This window comes from Toxorhynchites rutilus, chromosome 3 (assembly GCF_029784135.1).
Source record: "Toxorhynchites rutilus septentrionalis strain SRP chromosome 3, ASM2978413v1, whole genome shotgun sequence".
Classification (NCBI taxonomy): Eukaryota; Metazoa; Arthropoda; class Insecta; order Diptera; family Culicidae; genus Toxorhynchites; species Toxorhynchites rutilus.
In genome coordinates, this window is record NC_073746.1 from 205,544,248 (window position 1) to 205,561,331 (window position 17,084).

General features: G+C 43.0%; 1 protein-coding gene across 1 annotated transcript; it reads right to left on the minus strand.

Annotated features, from left to right (window-relative positions):
* Positions 1-7,449: 7,449 nt before the first annotated feature.
* Positions 7,450-8,667, minus strand: LOC129773876 (uncharacterized). The gene has a single exon (XM_055777537.1). The coding sequence runs from the start codon at positions 8,665-8,667 to the stop codon at positions 7,450-7,452; it is 1,218 nt and encodes a 405-aa protein (XP_055633512.1).
* Positions 8,668-17,084: the final 8,417 nt, after the last annotated feature.

A 17,084-nucleotide genomic window follows, 5' to 3' on the forward strand; every position in this document is an offset into this window, starting at 1 on the left:
TAATGGTTTCATTTAGCTTGCCCTGTTTGTATGTATGTTTGAGTGTGTGTAGGATTGTCCCACATTAATTGAAATTTAACTCCGTTCCTGATCACTGATTGATCTGAAATTTGGAACAAACTTTTAATTCTACTGACATTATAAAACTGCGTATTCCATGATCTTGAAAAATTTAATTTGGCCGTCGCTAAAAAATTGCTGAAGGCTTGACTTGGGAGAATACACTACATTATGAACAACATAAATTCGAAAAGGACGCCGCCAAAATTAAAAAAAAAACAAGTTGAATTGTTTAATTGTAGAGAAGTACAAGGTCTTTCAAGGTTTTTCTTTTTTTTTTAATAACTTCTATAAAAGTGAACCGATTTTTATTTTTTAAAAACGAAAATAAAGCTTATTTCGAGACATTTTCGATGTGACCACCCCTTTTTCGATAACGCGTTTTAAACGGTGAACAAAATTTCTCATGCACAACTCTAACATTACGACTTCGTTGCTGTTGAAAATCCGAGTTATTTCTTCTTTAAGTTCCTCCAAATTTTGTGGCTTATTAACATAGCAACGGTCCTTCACGTACCTCCAGAGGAAGTAATCGCAATGAGAAATGTTGAAATTCTTACTATAAGAGGGCAAAGTTTTATTGAGGTTTCGGTTGCTCGAGTAATACGATTTCACTAAAAATACACATTCATGGAAATTGTACATCTTGACACTAGAAACCATTCGATCAGACTGAACGAGTAGCCGAATATTATCGTCCCGAAGTGCAGTGGGAATGCAGTGTTACCATCGATTGAGCAAAACAAAAAAAAAATTATGAGGAGCTATTCGATTTTTTTTCGTGAGCGTTTAATCTGGAAGACCCTGTAGTTTGCAGGGCAAGAAAATTGTGAATATTTTTATCATATGGAGGAGAAATAACAAAAAATTTCTAAATATATATTTTAATTAGTTATAAAACTTAACCCCAAAAATTCCGAGACGCTGGTTTTGAAATTAAATCCTGATATTTGACCAGCTATATTTCAGATGATCAATCAGAAAAAAAAAAGTTTGTTTCCATAGCTTCCATATAGACCAATTCGAATGAGAATGATGATGACAATTGTGCTGATGTAACTACCATATATATGAACAACATTTTCAAGGCAATAATTGGAGGGTGTAGATTGTGTGTATATGTGGGAATACGTAAGTGTATGTATATCATCACTCCTTGCAATCGTCATACCCACAAGCGTACAATGTACTGAAAATTTTCCCGCTGACATCAATATTTACTGCAATAGATGCAAAATTACAGAAGATTTTCTAAAACACTATGAAAAATGTTTCTGACACTTTTTTTAAATCGATGCAAAAAATTCAAATATTTTTTTCTTTCCTGTGCGGCGCGATCATTATTTATTGAATAATTCATCATCAATTTTTTTATTCAAACAGAAATATTTCTGTTCGGAACACGAACTGTCTAACACGAATGTATTAGCAACCAAATGAAATCTGTTTGATGAGGCGTCATGCACAAATTACGTAACGCTAATAATTCGATTGTTGGACCCCTACACCACCCCCCATTTTAACAACACAATGCAGTCATATGTTGGGATTGGTGCTTTCAACCCAACTGGCGTTAAGCTGAAAGCAACATGGACCGACATAAATTGATGTTGATTTACACAAATGTAACAACTCCTTAGTTTAATGCAGCAGTTCCTGTCGTTACATTTCACTACATGCAAAAGGCCTTGGGATGTCCTTACGGGACGAGCAAACCACTCGGCTTAATATCATACTAGTTCCGGTTCATCGATTTTAGAATTTGCAAACTCAATATACTCTGCTTTAAGGGAATATCCATCGATCGCTAGATTATTCCACACATCAGCTAACGATTCCCCTGCATACTTAAAATGTTTCGTTTCCAGTTGAGATCCTTCATGATCATGAGGAAGTACTGAACCTACTGACTCTCGGGGAAGAGGAGCCATCCGACGCTCAACGATTGAAGCACTGCGTCCTTGAGCATCTGTAGTAACGCGTTTCAATTGATTAAAATGATAAATCGAAATTATCCTTGACCTTTTTAAAACGGGTTCTCGTCTAGTCTTCCATCCACATTATTTATGATTACTGGCTTGATTATTCCTTGAAGATGAATAATCTCGAATTCAGGCAGCTCGCTCACCCTTTCTTAAAATCGAACCCATGAGAAAATGCGTTCAAAGAACAGTGTCTTCCAAAACGAACTGCAACATACATCGGACCACTGTATTAAACTGTTTCAGCATGACCAAGGTGCCCTAGTATTTTGTGATAACAGACGGAATAAGCATTTGGCTGCATTCGGAATGAGATTGATTGGGAGCTTTTTTGTTTTGAATCACATCAGGATTCATAATTTGTGGCTAAAAATGATTGTTAACATACAAAAATTCGAAGTCTCGAAAATTCATAAAAATGATATATTTTTTTTGGCAGACTTATCTCACTTCTTAACTAGGCGAACCTAGCCAGAATTTTCACCTGCCCCCGGGCTTCTGAATGCCAAAGGGGGACTAGGCTCTGCGGAATGCACGTATCTGCATGCTCGTGCTGTTTTAGTCCTGACCGAGGAATTGTCGGACAATCGCGCAGGTGCTAAGGATGACCGACTTTTGGATGCCGGCCAATTCCTTCTCGATGTTCAACACCTTTAGCGCTTCCAGAAGTGTCTTCGGGATAATTCCAGTTCCAGAGAGAACGACTGGAACAATTCTTGGGACCTCCCTTAGCCCCCACAGTTCCTTGAGCTCCACGGCCAATGGTCGGTACTTGCAGATTTTGCGACCGTGGGTCTCCTCCAGATTCTGGTTCAGTGGAATAGCGACATCGATGATGGTGACTTTGCGGTCGCTCTTGTCGTAAACCATTATATCTGGGCGGTTGTGGTGGACCGAGAGGTCGGTCAGAACAGTGCGATCCCAGTACAGCTTGAAACGGTCATTTTCCAGGACAGGTGCAGGCAGGTACCGGTAGTTTGGTACGTTGTCTTCCAGTAGAGCACATTGGAGCGCCAGTTGTCGATGAACAATACGGGCCACGTTGTTGTGGCGCTCGGTGTAGGCTGCGTTGGCCAAAACGGGACAGCCTCCCATAATGTGCTCTATGTTTTCACCTGGTTGATGGCACATCCGGCAAATGTCATCAACGTCTTGATGCCAGACGTACCGCCTGCAGTTTCTCGTCGGCATTATCCTGTCCTGGATGGCTATCATGTCGGCTTCTACTACTGAAGAGAGTTCACCACGCGTTAGCCACAGATTAGATGCGGCCTTGTCGACGTGTGGCCGGTCCAGTTGATGGGGGTGGGCACCATGCACTGCCTTCTGCTTCCAAGCTGCAATCTTCTCCTCCACTGTCTGCAGATTGCAGTTGAGTTGGTACTCCGCTTGCGCCAAGTGCAGAGCGCTGTATCCTCTGTCGGCGGCGCAGACAGCCCGGTATAGCGCGTTTTGGTTGGCGCGTTCTGCGAAGTACTCGCGCAGTTGTCGTACCTGGGCAACACACAGTGCAGAAATGTCGACGATTCCAAGTCCCCCTTCTTTGCGTGGTAGTGAAACTCTCTCCAGTGCCGATTGAGGATGGTGCATTCCGGCCTCTTTGAATGCTTTCCTCATCCTCCTCTCAAGGTCCTCTAGGTTAGTTTTGCTCCATTTGACTACACCAAAACTGAAGGTCAGCAGGGGAACCGCGAATGTGTTGATCGCGCGTACCTTGTTCCCCGCGTTGAGGAAAGTCCTCAGTACACAGTTCACTCGACTCAAGAACTTGTCTCGCAGCTCCGTCTTGATGTCGGAGTGGCGAATCCCGGTGAGCTGTCGGAATCCAAGATATTTATAGGATTCGCCACGAACCATGTCTCTTATAAACTCGCCGTCATAGACCTCGTAGCCTCCGGATTCGGTAAGTTGTCCTTTCAGCAGGTGGACACAGCGACACTTGTCGAGGCCGAACTCCATACAGATGTCCCTGCTTATGTCTTCGACAACCCGGATAGCTACACCTAGACGCTGACGTGAATCAGCGTAGACCTTGAGATCGTCCATGTAAAAGGTATGGGTCACTTCTTCGTGGGCGCCGTCGCCATACCTTATTTTATAGCCATGACCGTTTCTATTGAGCGTCCTACTGAGGGGGTTCAGTGCCAGACAAAACCAAAGCGGGCTGAAAGAGTCGCCTTGGAATATCCCCCTCTTTATCTGCAGCGTTCTAGACTGCAACACATTTTCCCCATCACTAAGGTGCAGAGACGTGCTCCACTGCCTCATCGCATGCTGCAGGAACCTAACGACGACGGGATCAATTTTGTAGAGCTCCAATACCCGGACGAGAAACGAGTGAGGTATGGAGTCATAAGCCTTCCTGTAATCGATATAGGCCATGCTTAGGTTCCGCTGATTATAAACCGCCTGGCCGACTATGGTTGCGTCGATGATGGCCTGGTCTTTGCAGCCATGCGTATTTTTTCTGCATCCTATATTTTATTTTTTGAATTTTTTTTTCAAATTTATATATTTTTATAACTAAACATCGCAGCGGTCAAAATTACCGGTTTGATAGAAATAGGTATATAACAGTTCTAGTTCTAGTGTTAATATTTTTTTTATAATAGAGGTTTTCACTGCTCTTCAGGAGCTGATCAAAGGATATTAATCCATTAACCTAAGATTTAATTTTCAACATAGTGAACCAAACAAATATGCTTCGGTCGGCACGCATAGTGCTGTTTTACTACACTGCTGAGCATTCTTCCGAAAAACACTTACAAATATCCACGCAATATTCAAATTCCATGATTCTGTTTAACACGAAGATACCTTTGGCTATTGTTTAATGTTTATCCCAAACACGTTCAATGATACACAAACACAAACATGTATAGATCACACATCATAAACAAACATGGTGTTTATAATTGAAACACATCATTTTCAACACATACCACCCGTTGTCGCAGTATTCATTGCTCTTCGTTTCTTTTCATGCACGGTGTCGGGATCGATTCAAAGGAAATTACAGATTTTTGACAGCTTTTATTTGGCGTGCTTCAAAGCTACAAAATATGATTATATTAACTCACAAAAAAACAAAAGTATATTCTGGGCTTACAATTCGGTAACCCTTTTTATAATTTCAATCCCGATATCCGGTAAATTCACCGTTTGAAACTAAATTAAAGTGTAAACTTTCTATAATGCAATTTCAATCTCATACGTAGCAGAACCGATCTATTTACTTCAGGCTTCTATTGTTTATAATCCTCTTCTTGATCGACACTTGTGATTACACCGTAGCTATCGGTGTTATCTCGGTATGTTCATTGTTCGCCCGGGTTGCCAAGTCCATTGCTACTGCGGCATCATCCTCCCCCGGGTGCATCTTGCGATCCACCAAGACTGCACTACTTGAAACCACAGCCAACAACGACTGGTCGACGAAGAATGCTTCCTGTGGTTTGTACCTTGGCTTGCCGAACTCGGCCATCGGTTCCGACAATGGTTTCAATTACGCGTCCTCGTATCCAGCAAGTACGTTCATCACCGTTGACTACCAGCACCAAGTCCCCTACTTGTATTGGTCGAACCTCGATAAACCACTTCGGTTGTCTCCGTATCACTGGCAGGTACTCCACGATCCAGCGATACCAGAACCGATCCAATTTTTGCTGTATTTGATTCCACATATCTTGCAAAGGCAGTTGTTGTGGATTCGGTGCTGTATCCGGTAGATTGGCGCCACTCGAACTTCCCATCAAAAAATGGTTCGGCGTCAACGCCTCTGACTCAGCAGAATCCAGAGGCAGGTAGGTCAGAGGCCTTGAGTTCACAATGCTTTCCGTTTCCACGACCAACGTTTGTAAACCCTCATCATCCAACTTCCCCTCAGCGTACGCATCCATCATGGCTCTCTTGACGGACTGCACAAGCCGTTCCCATGCGCCTCCCATGTGTGGGGCACCGGGCGGTATAAAAGTCCACTTTGTCGATGAATTTGTAAACGTTGCCGACAGTCCCTGCTTTATTTGTTCCCCAGCAAGCGTTCAGCTCCTTGGAAGTTGGTCCCATTATCGCTGATGAACTCCACTGGCGAACCACGTCGCCCTACGAAGCGCCGCACACACGAAACACATGAAGATGTCGACAGACTGTACGCTACATCCAAGTGTACCGCACGTACTGTAAGGCACGTAAACAATGCAATCCACCTTTTGACGCTGGCTCTTCCGACTTTCACTAGCAGAGGCCCAAAGTAGTCCACCCCCACGTAACTGAACGGGCGAACGCGCACGGCTAGACGCGCTGGTGGTAATGGAGCCATAGACGGAATATTCGAACGAGCCTTGCGTAGCTTAAGCCAGCGCTACACGATGCTACGAACACCCTCGAATGCTGGACGCTCGATGATTCGACGCATCGTGTAGTCGACTGACGAGCTACGAACCTCCAATGTCGAGTGTCGAATATTCGCGTTGGAAGGTAATCCGTTCGTTGTGGATTACCTTCCAACGCGAGTGGCACGAGTCAAAGGATTTTTGTCATTCGTTGATTCTGCACTCGATGACATTCGATACACCGCTACACGATTCGTCCGAATCTATCTTTGACAGATTGGTTTGTTTACAAGTTTTAGATGAAGGAACTATGAAATTGATTCATAAAATTCAAAATATTCGGCAAAATATTACAGTTTAATAATGATGCAGCTTGATATCAGTACAATTGCTACGGCAGCAATTTCAATACTCGCATCGTCATCCAGTTTCCTAACGTTTTTGATGGTAAATAAAAACAATAAACATTCGATCCATATACTCGCCGAATGTTTGGACCGAGTGCATTGAATCGAACATTCGCTTCACCGTGTAGCAGCACATTCGTCACAACATTTGTCGATTCATCGAGCCAAATGTTTGAGTCCAACATTCGAGTGAAACGTTGGACGAATCGTGTAGCGCCCGCATTAAACATCATACAAGCTCGTGATAGATTCTTGACAAGAGAACGAAGTTTGGATATACTATAGACTTGACGTATCTCATTCACGACAGTTTCCGGGTTAGCATGTCGATATTTACGGTGGTACTTCTCAACTATCAGTCTAGTTACCCAGTGACCTTTGGGCAAAATCACTGGATGGCGCATGTCATAACTGATGTCTCTCGCAGCCCCAATTCTCCCATACTGGCGTAACAATCCATTCTCGTCGATTATTGGAACTAATTCGTAAATCCCACTGCTTTTGTCCAACGGCTTCCTTTCGTTAATCGGCTTGTCTTCATTCCGTTCAAGAATACTTCTCTCATCCACATATGACTCCCATTAAACGAGTTTCAAGATGATAGTTTCTGCTGCACGAAGTTCGTTCTGCATCAGTTGACCACTTCTTCCCGGATGTTTCTTAACTGCGTTATGCGAAAAAAGTGTAGGCAACGGCACGATTCAATCGATCCCAAGATGAAAACCTCTCAAAATATATAATACGCTCGACTGTAGCGTGATGCAGCACAGATGGTCGAATTTCTTCTGGGATGTTCACAGAAGGTGGTGTAGAGCATGGCCAATCACACTCGGATTTCAGTAAGAATTTCGGCCCGTCGAACCATTGGCTCTCTTCTGAAAAGTATGGACCACATCCCCATTTGGTTGCTTCGTCAGCAGAGTGTGACCGTATCCACCTCCATTCCGTAGCATTCGTGTTCTCCAGTATTTCTCCCACACGGTGAGCTACGAATGGCTTGAAATTACGGGGATCCGATCGTATCCAGTGCCAGGCTGTAGTGGAATCGGTCCACAGAATCCGCCTTACAACACTTATTGTGTGATTTTCCTGCACAAATTTTAGCATGCGTGTTCCAAGAACACAAGCTTGAAGCTCAAGTCTTGGGATAGACATAGGCTTAAGAGGGGCAACCTTAGCTTTCCCAGATACCAGGGAGCAGCGTATAACTCCCTTTTCATCCTTGACACGAAAGTAAACTGCACAGGAGTACGCCGTTGGACTCGCATCTACGAAGACGTGCTGTTGGCCCCGTTTGTAGGTTTGTTCGTTTGCTCGAGGAAAGTAGCATCTCGGGATTCTTATTGTAGACACGAACTCAATCATTTCCACCCATTTTCTCCAACGGTCGTAGGACACGTCTCCAATAGCTTCATCCCAATCGGTTCCTGCGCGCCACAAATCCTGAATCAGGACCTTACCGTGTATGAGAAACGGCGCAAGCAGTCCGAGCGGATCAAACAGCGTCATCACGCAGCGAAGTACCTGTCGTTTGGTTGGCACGTCACCCCTTTCGATTAGAGCTCGTACCTCGTCGCTCATTCGTGTAGAAAAGCAGAGCTCATCCACAGTTGGCTTCCAGAGCATTCCTAGGACTCGTTCCGTTGCTTCACCAACTCCAATGTATAAGTTCTTGCTGTCAACTGCTTTAGTTTCTCCCAGATGTCGCGGAATTTCATTACAGTTTGATTTCCAGTTACGTAGATTGAAACCTCCATCACGGTGCACACTTTGCACATCTTCCGCTACCTGCTTCGCTTCCTCGACACTACCGAAGCTATCCAAGTAGTCATCGACGTAGTGACTTTCTAAGAATACCATCCACGGCCCGAGGGAACTGTTCTGCATGTTCTTTTGCGTTCAGGTTTTTGACGAACTGTGCCGACGCAGGAGAACAAGTTGCTCCGAAAGTCGCCACATCCATGACGAACACCTCCAATGGCTGTGTTTTATATTTCCGGTACAAAAAGCAGAGCGCATACTTGTCTGCCGCTCGTATGAAGATTTGGTGGAACATCTCCTGTAAATCCGCATTGACTGCCACCCAGAAATGCTGAAATCGATAGAGAACTGCAGGCAACGCTGTGAGCTGGTCCGGACCTTTTAACAGCATACTGTTCAACGAGACGCCTCCAACTTTTGCTGAAGCATCCCAAACAACCCTCACTTTCCCGGGCTTGTTGGGATTGGTCACAACACCCAAGGGTAGAAACCATGTTCTCGCTGGATTCGCTTTCTGGAATTCTTCCGGCGTCACACGGTGAGCATAACCTTTATCTTGGTATTCTTGGATTTGTCGATGGAAATTCTCGTGCAAAGCAGGATCCTTGTCAAGTTTACGCTCGAGGCATTGCAGCCTACGCACAGCCATGGGATAGCTATCGGGAAGATGGATGTCGTCTTTTTCCACAGTAGGCCTGTTTCAAAATGGTCATTCACCCGTTTCGTTGTCTGCTCTAGTATTGTGCTCGTTCCTCTTCCTTGCTGAGAGCGACGTGAATCGTAGTTCCTGTCTCTTCTACAGCGAAAAACTGCTTCAAAGTTTCCTTTTCCTGTATTTCACTGCTGCTGTCACACTTACAGACATGGAAGCTGTAACCTTCCGTTAGTTGCTCTACTTGTTGTCCGTACACGCACCATCCCAATCGTGTTTTTACTGCAGATGGCCCATCTCCCTCACGTATTTTCAGAGGCAGTGCCAACCGCAAATTATCGAGACCGATGAGAATTTTCGGAACTGCTCCTTGATAGCTCTGTATTGGAATTTGGCTAAGATATGGATATCCTTCAGCAGCTTTGCCATAGTTGAAACTCTGACTTGGCAAATTGAGATTTTCTCTCGCGTTGGCCAGCTTGAACTGCCGCATCTGACCTACTCCTGATATTACAACTGTAACCACTTTAGAGTTCTTCTCCATGCGAGATGTGTTCCCAGTCCATCGTAGGCAGAGCGGTTGCGAACTTCCACTTATCCCTAATTGAGTCACTAATTCACCTTCGATGAGCGTCAGCGACGAGCCTTCGTCCAGGAACGCGAATGTGTTTATCCGTCCTGTGGTACCGTAGAGCGTGACGGGAACGATTCTGAAGGGGACACCGGAATCGACAAAGCGATGCGTATGGTTCTCAGCGACCCGAGGAATCAACTGCACTGGCGTCCTTCCATGTAGTAGCGAGTGGTGACGGTACTGGCAACCACTCACGTTGCAACGGCTGTCGCTACGGCAAGATCGCTTTCCATGCGCAAATAGACAGATATGGCAAACACCCAATGATCGAATCCGCTTCCATCGTTCGTTTACACTGAGCGATTTGAAAGCATCACACTCTCGCATCTTATGTCCAGATTTGTTACAGTTGATACAGTCACCAGGCTTTGTTGTTTTTGTCAACGTGGATGGTAGTGCGAAATCTGTCGCGTGGGAGTTCACATATTCTCTGGATCTACTACCGCTTTTCTTGTGCTCTGGCTCGTAGTTCACCACACTCGTTGCATCTTGCACCACACCTGTCATGTATTCCGCAAACGTCTTTAAATTTACGACACTAAGTCCTCGTTTGTAGGCTGCCCACATCATCTTCTGATCCGATGGTAATTTGTTGATAAGCTCTTGGAGCAACGTTGGATTCGCCAGATGATCGCGCTGATCCGCAGCTTCGATGTGGTCTCACAGTTCCTGCACCGCCAATCCGTACTCAATCAAACCTTGCAACCTGTCAGATCGAGGAGAGGGAATCGAACGAACTTTATGCAGAAGAGCGTTGATGAGAAGTTCCGGACGACCATACCGCAGTCGGAGAGCTTCGATGACATTCGGCACCGCGGATGGTAATACGAGACGATTCCGAACACTTTCCAATGCTTGCCCCTTCAAGCTTCGTTGAAGTCGAACCATGTTCTCTCCATCGTTGTAGCCGCATGCTCGAGTAGTATATTCATAGTTGGAAATGAATATGGGCCAATCAGCAGGGTTGCCGGAGAAACTTGGTAGATCACAAGCCAGGGACTGCCGTGCCGCTAGTTGCTGTTGACTTGGATAACAAGTTGGACGAAACTGGTCGGGTGCCGAGGGGAAGTGGTCTTGTCGATTTGAATTTGGATATTGATTATTAGGGTTACAATTATCGTTACGAGAGCGCGCGTGAAGACGACGCAGCTGCTCCTCGCTATTATTTAATGAATGCATTTGTTCATTCAGCTACTGCTGAGGGTATTGGGTCGGAAAGAAAGGCAAACTCGGAAAGATCTCGTATTTATTGTTACCATCGTGAAAGGCTTGACTCTTACCTAGTTCCACACGTTCCAATCTTGCAAGACGTAATTCTTCGATTTGTCGCTTGCAGAGATCCAATTGCTCCATCAAGCTATCAATGTGAATCTGACTTACCGCTGACTGCTGTACAAACGGTGGCGGCTGTTGATGGATTGGAGGATTCCCCTGACGCTGCTGGAAATTATGCTGATGCACCGGAATCTGATGCATGAAAGTAGGCTGTCCTGAAGGCAGGATCGGTACAGGCTCCGCTGGAACTTGCTGCATCATAGATAGGTGTATCAATGATGACTGTGTTGCCGGTTGTATTGAAGAAGATTGAACTGTTGCTGGTTGTACTGAAGACGGCTGCACCGGAGGCTGATGCGTCAAGCACGGGATTCCTGAAGATTGTACCGATGAAGGTAACATGGAATATGGCGGAACCAAACATTGGTATGTTGAAGGTGGTTGCACTGAAGTCGGCATCGACGATGTTTGCTGTAGTGTTGGCTGTTTCGAAAGTGATGGCTGCACCAGAGGCGGGTGCATCGAGGGTTGTTGTGTTGAAGTTGACTGCGCCAAAGACGGCACTATCGAATGCGGAGGCACTATGGGGTGCTGTAGTGGAGACGGCTGTACTGAAGGCATTTGTAGCGGTGGAAAAGATAACGTCTTTGGATGTTGCTTTGACTTTGCTCTGGGTTGTATAAGAACATCTTCAGTTGTCCCATGAACATTCAGTGTCCCTACTTGAGTATCCGATGATGGCGCCGCCGGTAAACGACACGCTGTCGACTGTATTCCTTCCATCTCCTTTCTGCATAATACCGTCTGTTGTTGCAAATTGGTTGACTGCGAAGATATTGGATCCGCTTGCGCCAAACAACGTTCCAATTTCCCGCGCAGATCTCGAACCATGTCCATGGCCTTCTCTCCATGGTCACCTTCAGCCTGGATTGCCTTCAGTGCATTCAGTGCATTCGAATAATCTACACTATCAGTCATATTCAGCACGGAAATAATCGGGTCACGAAAGGGAGAACTGTGTTGCTGAATTCCCAAATCTGACGGTAGTCCCGAAGGTAATTCTTCATTTATTTCTCCTTCAGATCTCACAGAATACACTTGGCTTGAATTTGGGTTATGCTGCTGGACCGTCGAGGCAGCAATCGTAGCTTCCAACAATTTACGTTGCTCCTGCAAGAATTTTCTTTCCAATTCCACATCCGTACGCTGCTTTTCTAAATCCTGACGTTCTCGTAGACGTGTCATACTTTCTGCCAGATTCGATGAAGCTCTACTCGTATTACTGACCCTCGACGAAGGACGATAGGATCGTTTGCACCGGGCACATAACCACATACGATCAGCAATTGAGTCTGTGACACCTGCACAACTGAAATGCCACCATATGTCGCATGAATCACATTGGACCATGTTGTCCGCTCCGTCGGGTCTGTGGCATCTAGCACAGCCATCCTTTTCTGTGGAGATAGAATGATGACTCATCGCTGCGATAGCGAATTCTTTGAAGTTTGTCGGGATCGATTCAAAGGAAATTACAGATTTTTGACAGCTTTTATTTGGCGTGCTTCAAAGCTACAAAATATGATTATATTAATTCACAAAAAAATAAAAGTATATTCTGGGCTTACAATTCGGTAACCCTTTTTATAATTTCAATCCCGATATCTGGTAAATTCACCGTTTGAAACTAAATTAAAGTGTAAACTTTCTATAATGCAATTTCTATCTCATACGTAGCAGAACCTATCTATTTACTTCAGGCTTCTATTGTTTATAATCCTCTGCTTGATCGACACTTGTGATTACACCGTAGCTATCGGTGTTATCTCGGTATGTTCATTGTTTGCCCGGGTTGCCAAGTCCATTGCTACTGCGGCAACACACGGAAAAAAATAATTCCGCTTATAGCATTTCTTTGTAAAAACTTATTCACAGAAACTAACAAAAAATTCAGTTCGTATTGCAAAAATGGCATGAACTCAGAGGCTATGAGTTCATGCACATTTTGCAAGTCAGTTTTCCGTGAAAAAAAAAAATGAGTGAGTTATATCTATGATATAACCGCAAGGTTCACGTGGAACTACCATAGCTTAGCAATCATTCGTTTGTATTGATTAAATTCTTGATTGAATGAAACAGTTTCCAAATTCAATTGAGTTCAATATATTCGCTCTGTGAGTGAAAAAAATGAACAAATGCCGTGTAAAGTCAATTCATTTATTGTGATTGATTGTTCTTCGTTACAAGTAAATTTAATGACGGACCTTTTACGTTTGGTATGATGACTAGAACAAAATATATGTACGGAAGAATTATCAAACGTTTGATGAACCAGCCTAAGGCTGAAAATCTTTCCAATAAAGACAAAAAAAAAATTATCAAACGATTATTTTATTTTAAATTTCCCTCTGAAGTTTACATCCCAAAAGTGTACATACTTCTCGAATCTCGAATTTGCTTGAAACTGGGAAGTTCATTCGCTTCTAGTGGCTGCACGATTTTCCCAGGTTCCTAAGTTTAGAAGATCATGTTAGGACAGACATATTCCACTCTGCACAAAGGCAAGCGAGGACAAAAGTACTCGCAGTTTGCATTTATTTGCAGAGCCGATTTCCCCAGAAACCTCGGTTTTGAAGTCTGTGTTAGGGAAACACATTTCAATCAGAACAAAAATACCCCCGATTTGTATGAATTCGCAATGCCGATTTCCCCACGCTTCATGGATTTGAAGTCTGTGTTAGGGAAACACATTCCAGTCGGAACAAAAATACCCCCGACTGCATGAATTTGAAATACCGATTTCTCCAGGCACCTTGGTTTAGAAATCTCTATTAGGGAACACATTTCGGTGAGAACAAAAGCTCCCCCTACTTTCGTGTGTTCTTTTTCTTCTTTTTGGCTTTAAGAGGGTTTAAACTTTTCAGTTCACTCGCCTCTAGGCTCTTTCGTGTGTTTGCAATGCCGATTTCGCTGCTTGGTTTTAAAGTCTGTGTTAGGGAACATTTTTCGATGAGAACAAAAGTCCCCCTACTTTCATGTATTTGCAATGCCGATTTCCCCAAGGCTGCTTGGTTTTGATGGCTGTGTTAGGGAAACCGTAAATCGGGCCAATCAAAACGATGCAGTTAGGGCGTTTAGATAACGCCTAATATTTTACAGTTATTCAATTGTTTATCTAATGAAAAACAACATTTTGTTAGTTGCGATAGATGAGTAGAAATATTCCCTATCAAGTGATGCAAACATCTCTCCTATCCAGTACGAAATGTTCGAGCTATAAGCATTCGAAATCTTTCATTTTTTCCTGCATGTTCTGTGTTTAGGTTTTCATTTTACCCTCCATATATTCCGGTTAGACGTAGTCTCATGTCAAAAAACATTCTTTGAATAGAAAGAAACTTTCTATGAGATTTTTTTTCTCCATGCATGTTGCCAATTGAAAAGCTTAACGGGGCGACGTCATACGAATGCTGGCCAAATAAATACCCAAAAATTAGTTTTAGATGCATATTTTCAGGAAAGTATACACATATTCTTGGTATTTTAAGGTGGGTAACTAAACATTTTTGCCACGCGCTATTCAATTTTAGTGCTTGTTCAAATAGTCAATAATAACGAATGTTATATAAATTGCACTAAATAATTATATCAATTGTGAAGAACTCTAATATCGACGTTTATTTTGTTCGGAACAGATAAAGCGATGTACAGGGTCTTTCTGATTAAACGCTCACGCGACAAATTTTAATATCTTCTACAAAAGTGAATCGATTTTTATTTTTAAAAAATGAAAATAAAGCTTATTTTAGGACATTTTCGATGTGACTACTCCTTTTTTCGATAACGCGTTTTAAATGGTGAACAAAATTCTTCATGCATAACTCTAACATTACGAGTTGGATGCTGTTGAAAATCCGAGTTATTTCTTCTTTAAGATCCTATAAATTTTGTTGCTTATCAAATATCACAAATCTGGCATCACTGTTGTATTATCAAATCATCCCCTTCTGTTAATATTTCGTCCACTATTACTCAACGCCGCCTCTGTCCATTCGCAACAATTTGAATATTCCGCCCAACTAGAATTTGGAACATTCCAGTCAGGTAGGATAAGCGAACAATATATTTTCCGAGCTAGCTTGAGTGTGATCGAAAAAAAACTGCCAATCGCCATTGCCATAATGAGAAACTGAACATCATGTTAAACATTGGGATTAAACATCGTATATCCAAACATACTACGAATACAAACAAGTCACATTTCCAAACACGAAACGAAAAAATCATGTTTGTCTGCAAACACAAAACTGCGAGAGCAGCGTGAACATTGTTCGTCTCGTTCGCCGTGTTTTATGTCAAACACGGAAGACTGCTGCTCGCACAGCGAGAAGTTTTCGTACAACCATAATAGGAACAGGGCAGCTTTCGATATTGCGATAATTGGCACGTAGATGTAACATTGTACCAATTATGGTAATACAAAAATACAAGTTTATTTCGATAAAATCGTGTAAATTGGTCGATTCGCAACATCAAGAAGGCTGTAATACATGCGTCTACACTGTAGCTGTTGTTTAAAAAAATCTCATTATTTTGATCATATAATCCTTAGCAAAATGCTAAGAACCAAGCTTCAATGGGACACAGTATTTTCACTATATCACGCTTTGGTGAAAATTGAATCTTTCCCGATTGATTACTATTTTAAATACTCGAATAACCTCAACTCAATAGAACCTTACTAACCGATAAAACAAGCACTCATGTAATTTACTTACCACTTTCCGAAATTATTACTCATCTGTGGATACGCAATCTCCAATTTACAACACAATCGGAGCTGATATAAAATGGGTCGCTGGTTGCATACACTTATCCCTGTTATCGACAAAGGTTTCGACAAATTCAAGGGATTCATTGTTGATCGGGACTCTATTCGCTTGAAGTTCAGACTTATTTCTAATCATTACTCGTTAGAAGCACATTTATATTAGGATCGTTGATAGGAATATCTGCGTTTGTAGTGATGCCTATCATGACAAGGTCTGCTGTCATGTAGCATGTGATCTATTTTGCCGGACCCCACTGTCTTTCAGGGTATTAGAAAGCCAACCTGATTTACCGGTTAAAAACATCTAGTCGCGACATGAATCGTATATTCCCCTTTATCTCAAAAGAATTGATATCACTGTTTGATTCCTCCCTTCTAATCCTCGTCTAACCAAACAATGGGTTTTGGTCATGTTTACAGAATCCTGTCGACGGTATTACTGCCTGTCTTCGGGAACACTTCTGTTCAACCAACTGTATTTGTTCAACATATGTTGTTATTTACATTTAAGATGTATCCAAATCTTAGCACCACAATTCAAATTTATGCCATAAATTCATGTTCCACATGGTTTTCTTCTTCCAACATGTCTTCGAAATTTTCATTGCGATTGGCAGACATAGTCCAAGCCAAATTGTGTGTTTCGGTGGACACAGACAGAACATAACAATGCATAAAAAATCCTCCGATGAAGCTTTAATACACCCACCACATTCGCCGCGCTGTGGCACATACGCATAGCGCTCTATTCTGTGTGTGCGGTGGGGACTTCTTCCGCCAGATCAAACCTCACAATAATGGAAAAAGTGCAGACACAGAGCTTTTTTTCTCCTTTTTCCTTTACCGCCGTTTCGATCATAAATAAAATGAGAGAAAACATTACACCAACCACTGCGGGCAACGAGCAATTTTATTTGCACACATTTAGGCGGCTCGCACACCGCAGCAATAAGCAACTAGCAAACTGCAATACGCAATATACAACAGGCAACATATTTTGTTGTTCTTCGCATACCAGAGCAATAAAAACCCCTGACATTATGCAAACGATCGCTTTATGTACGAAACTTGTCAAAATATGGGCGATAAGTTGCTCTTCAACCGACACGCTGTGTTGCTAGTGACATGTGTTGCTCTGTAAAGGCGTCAAC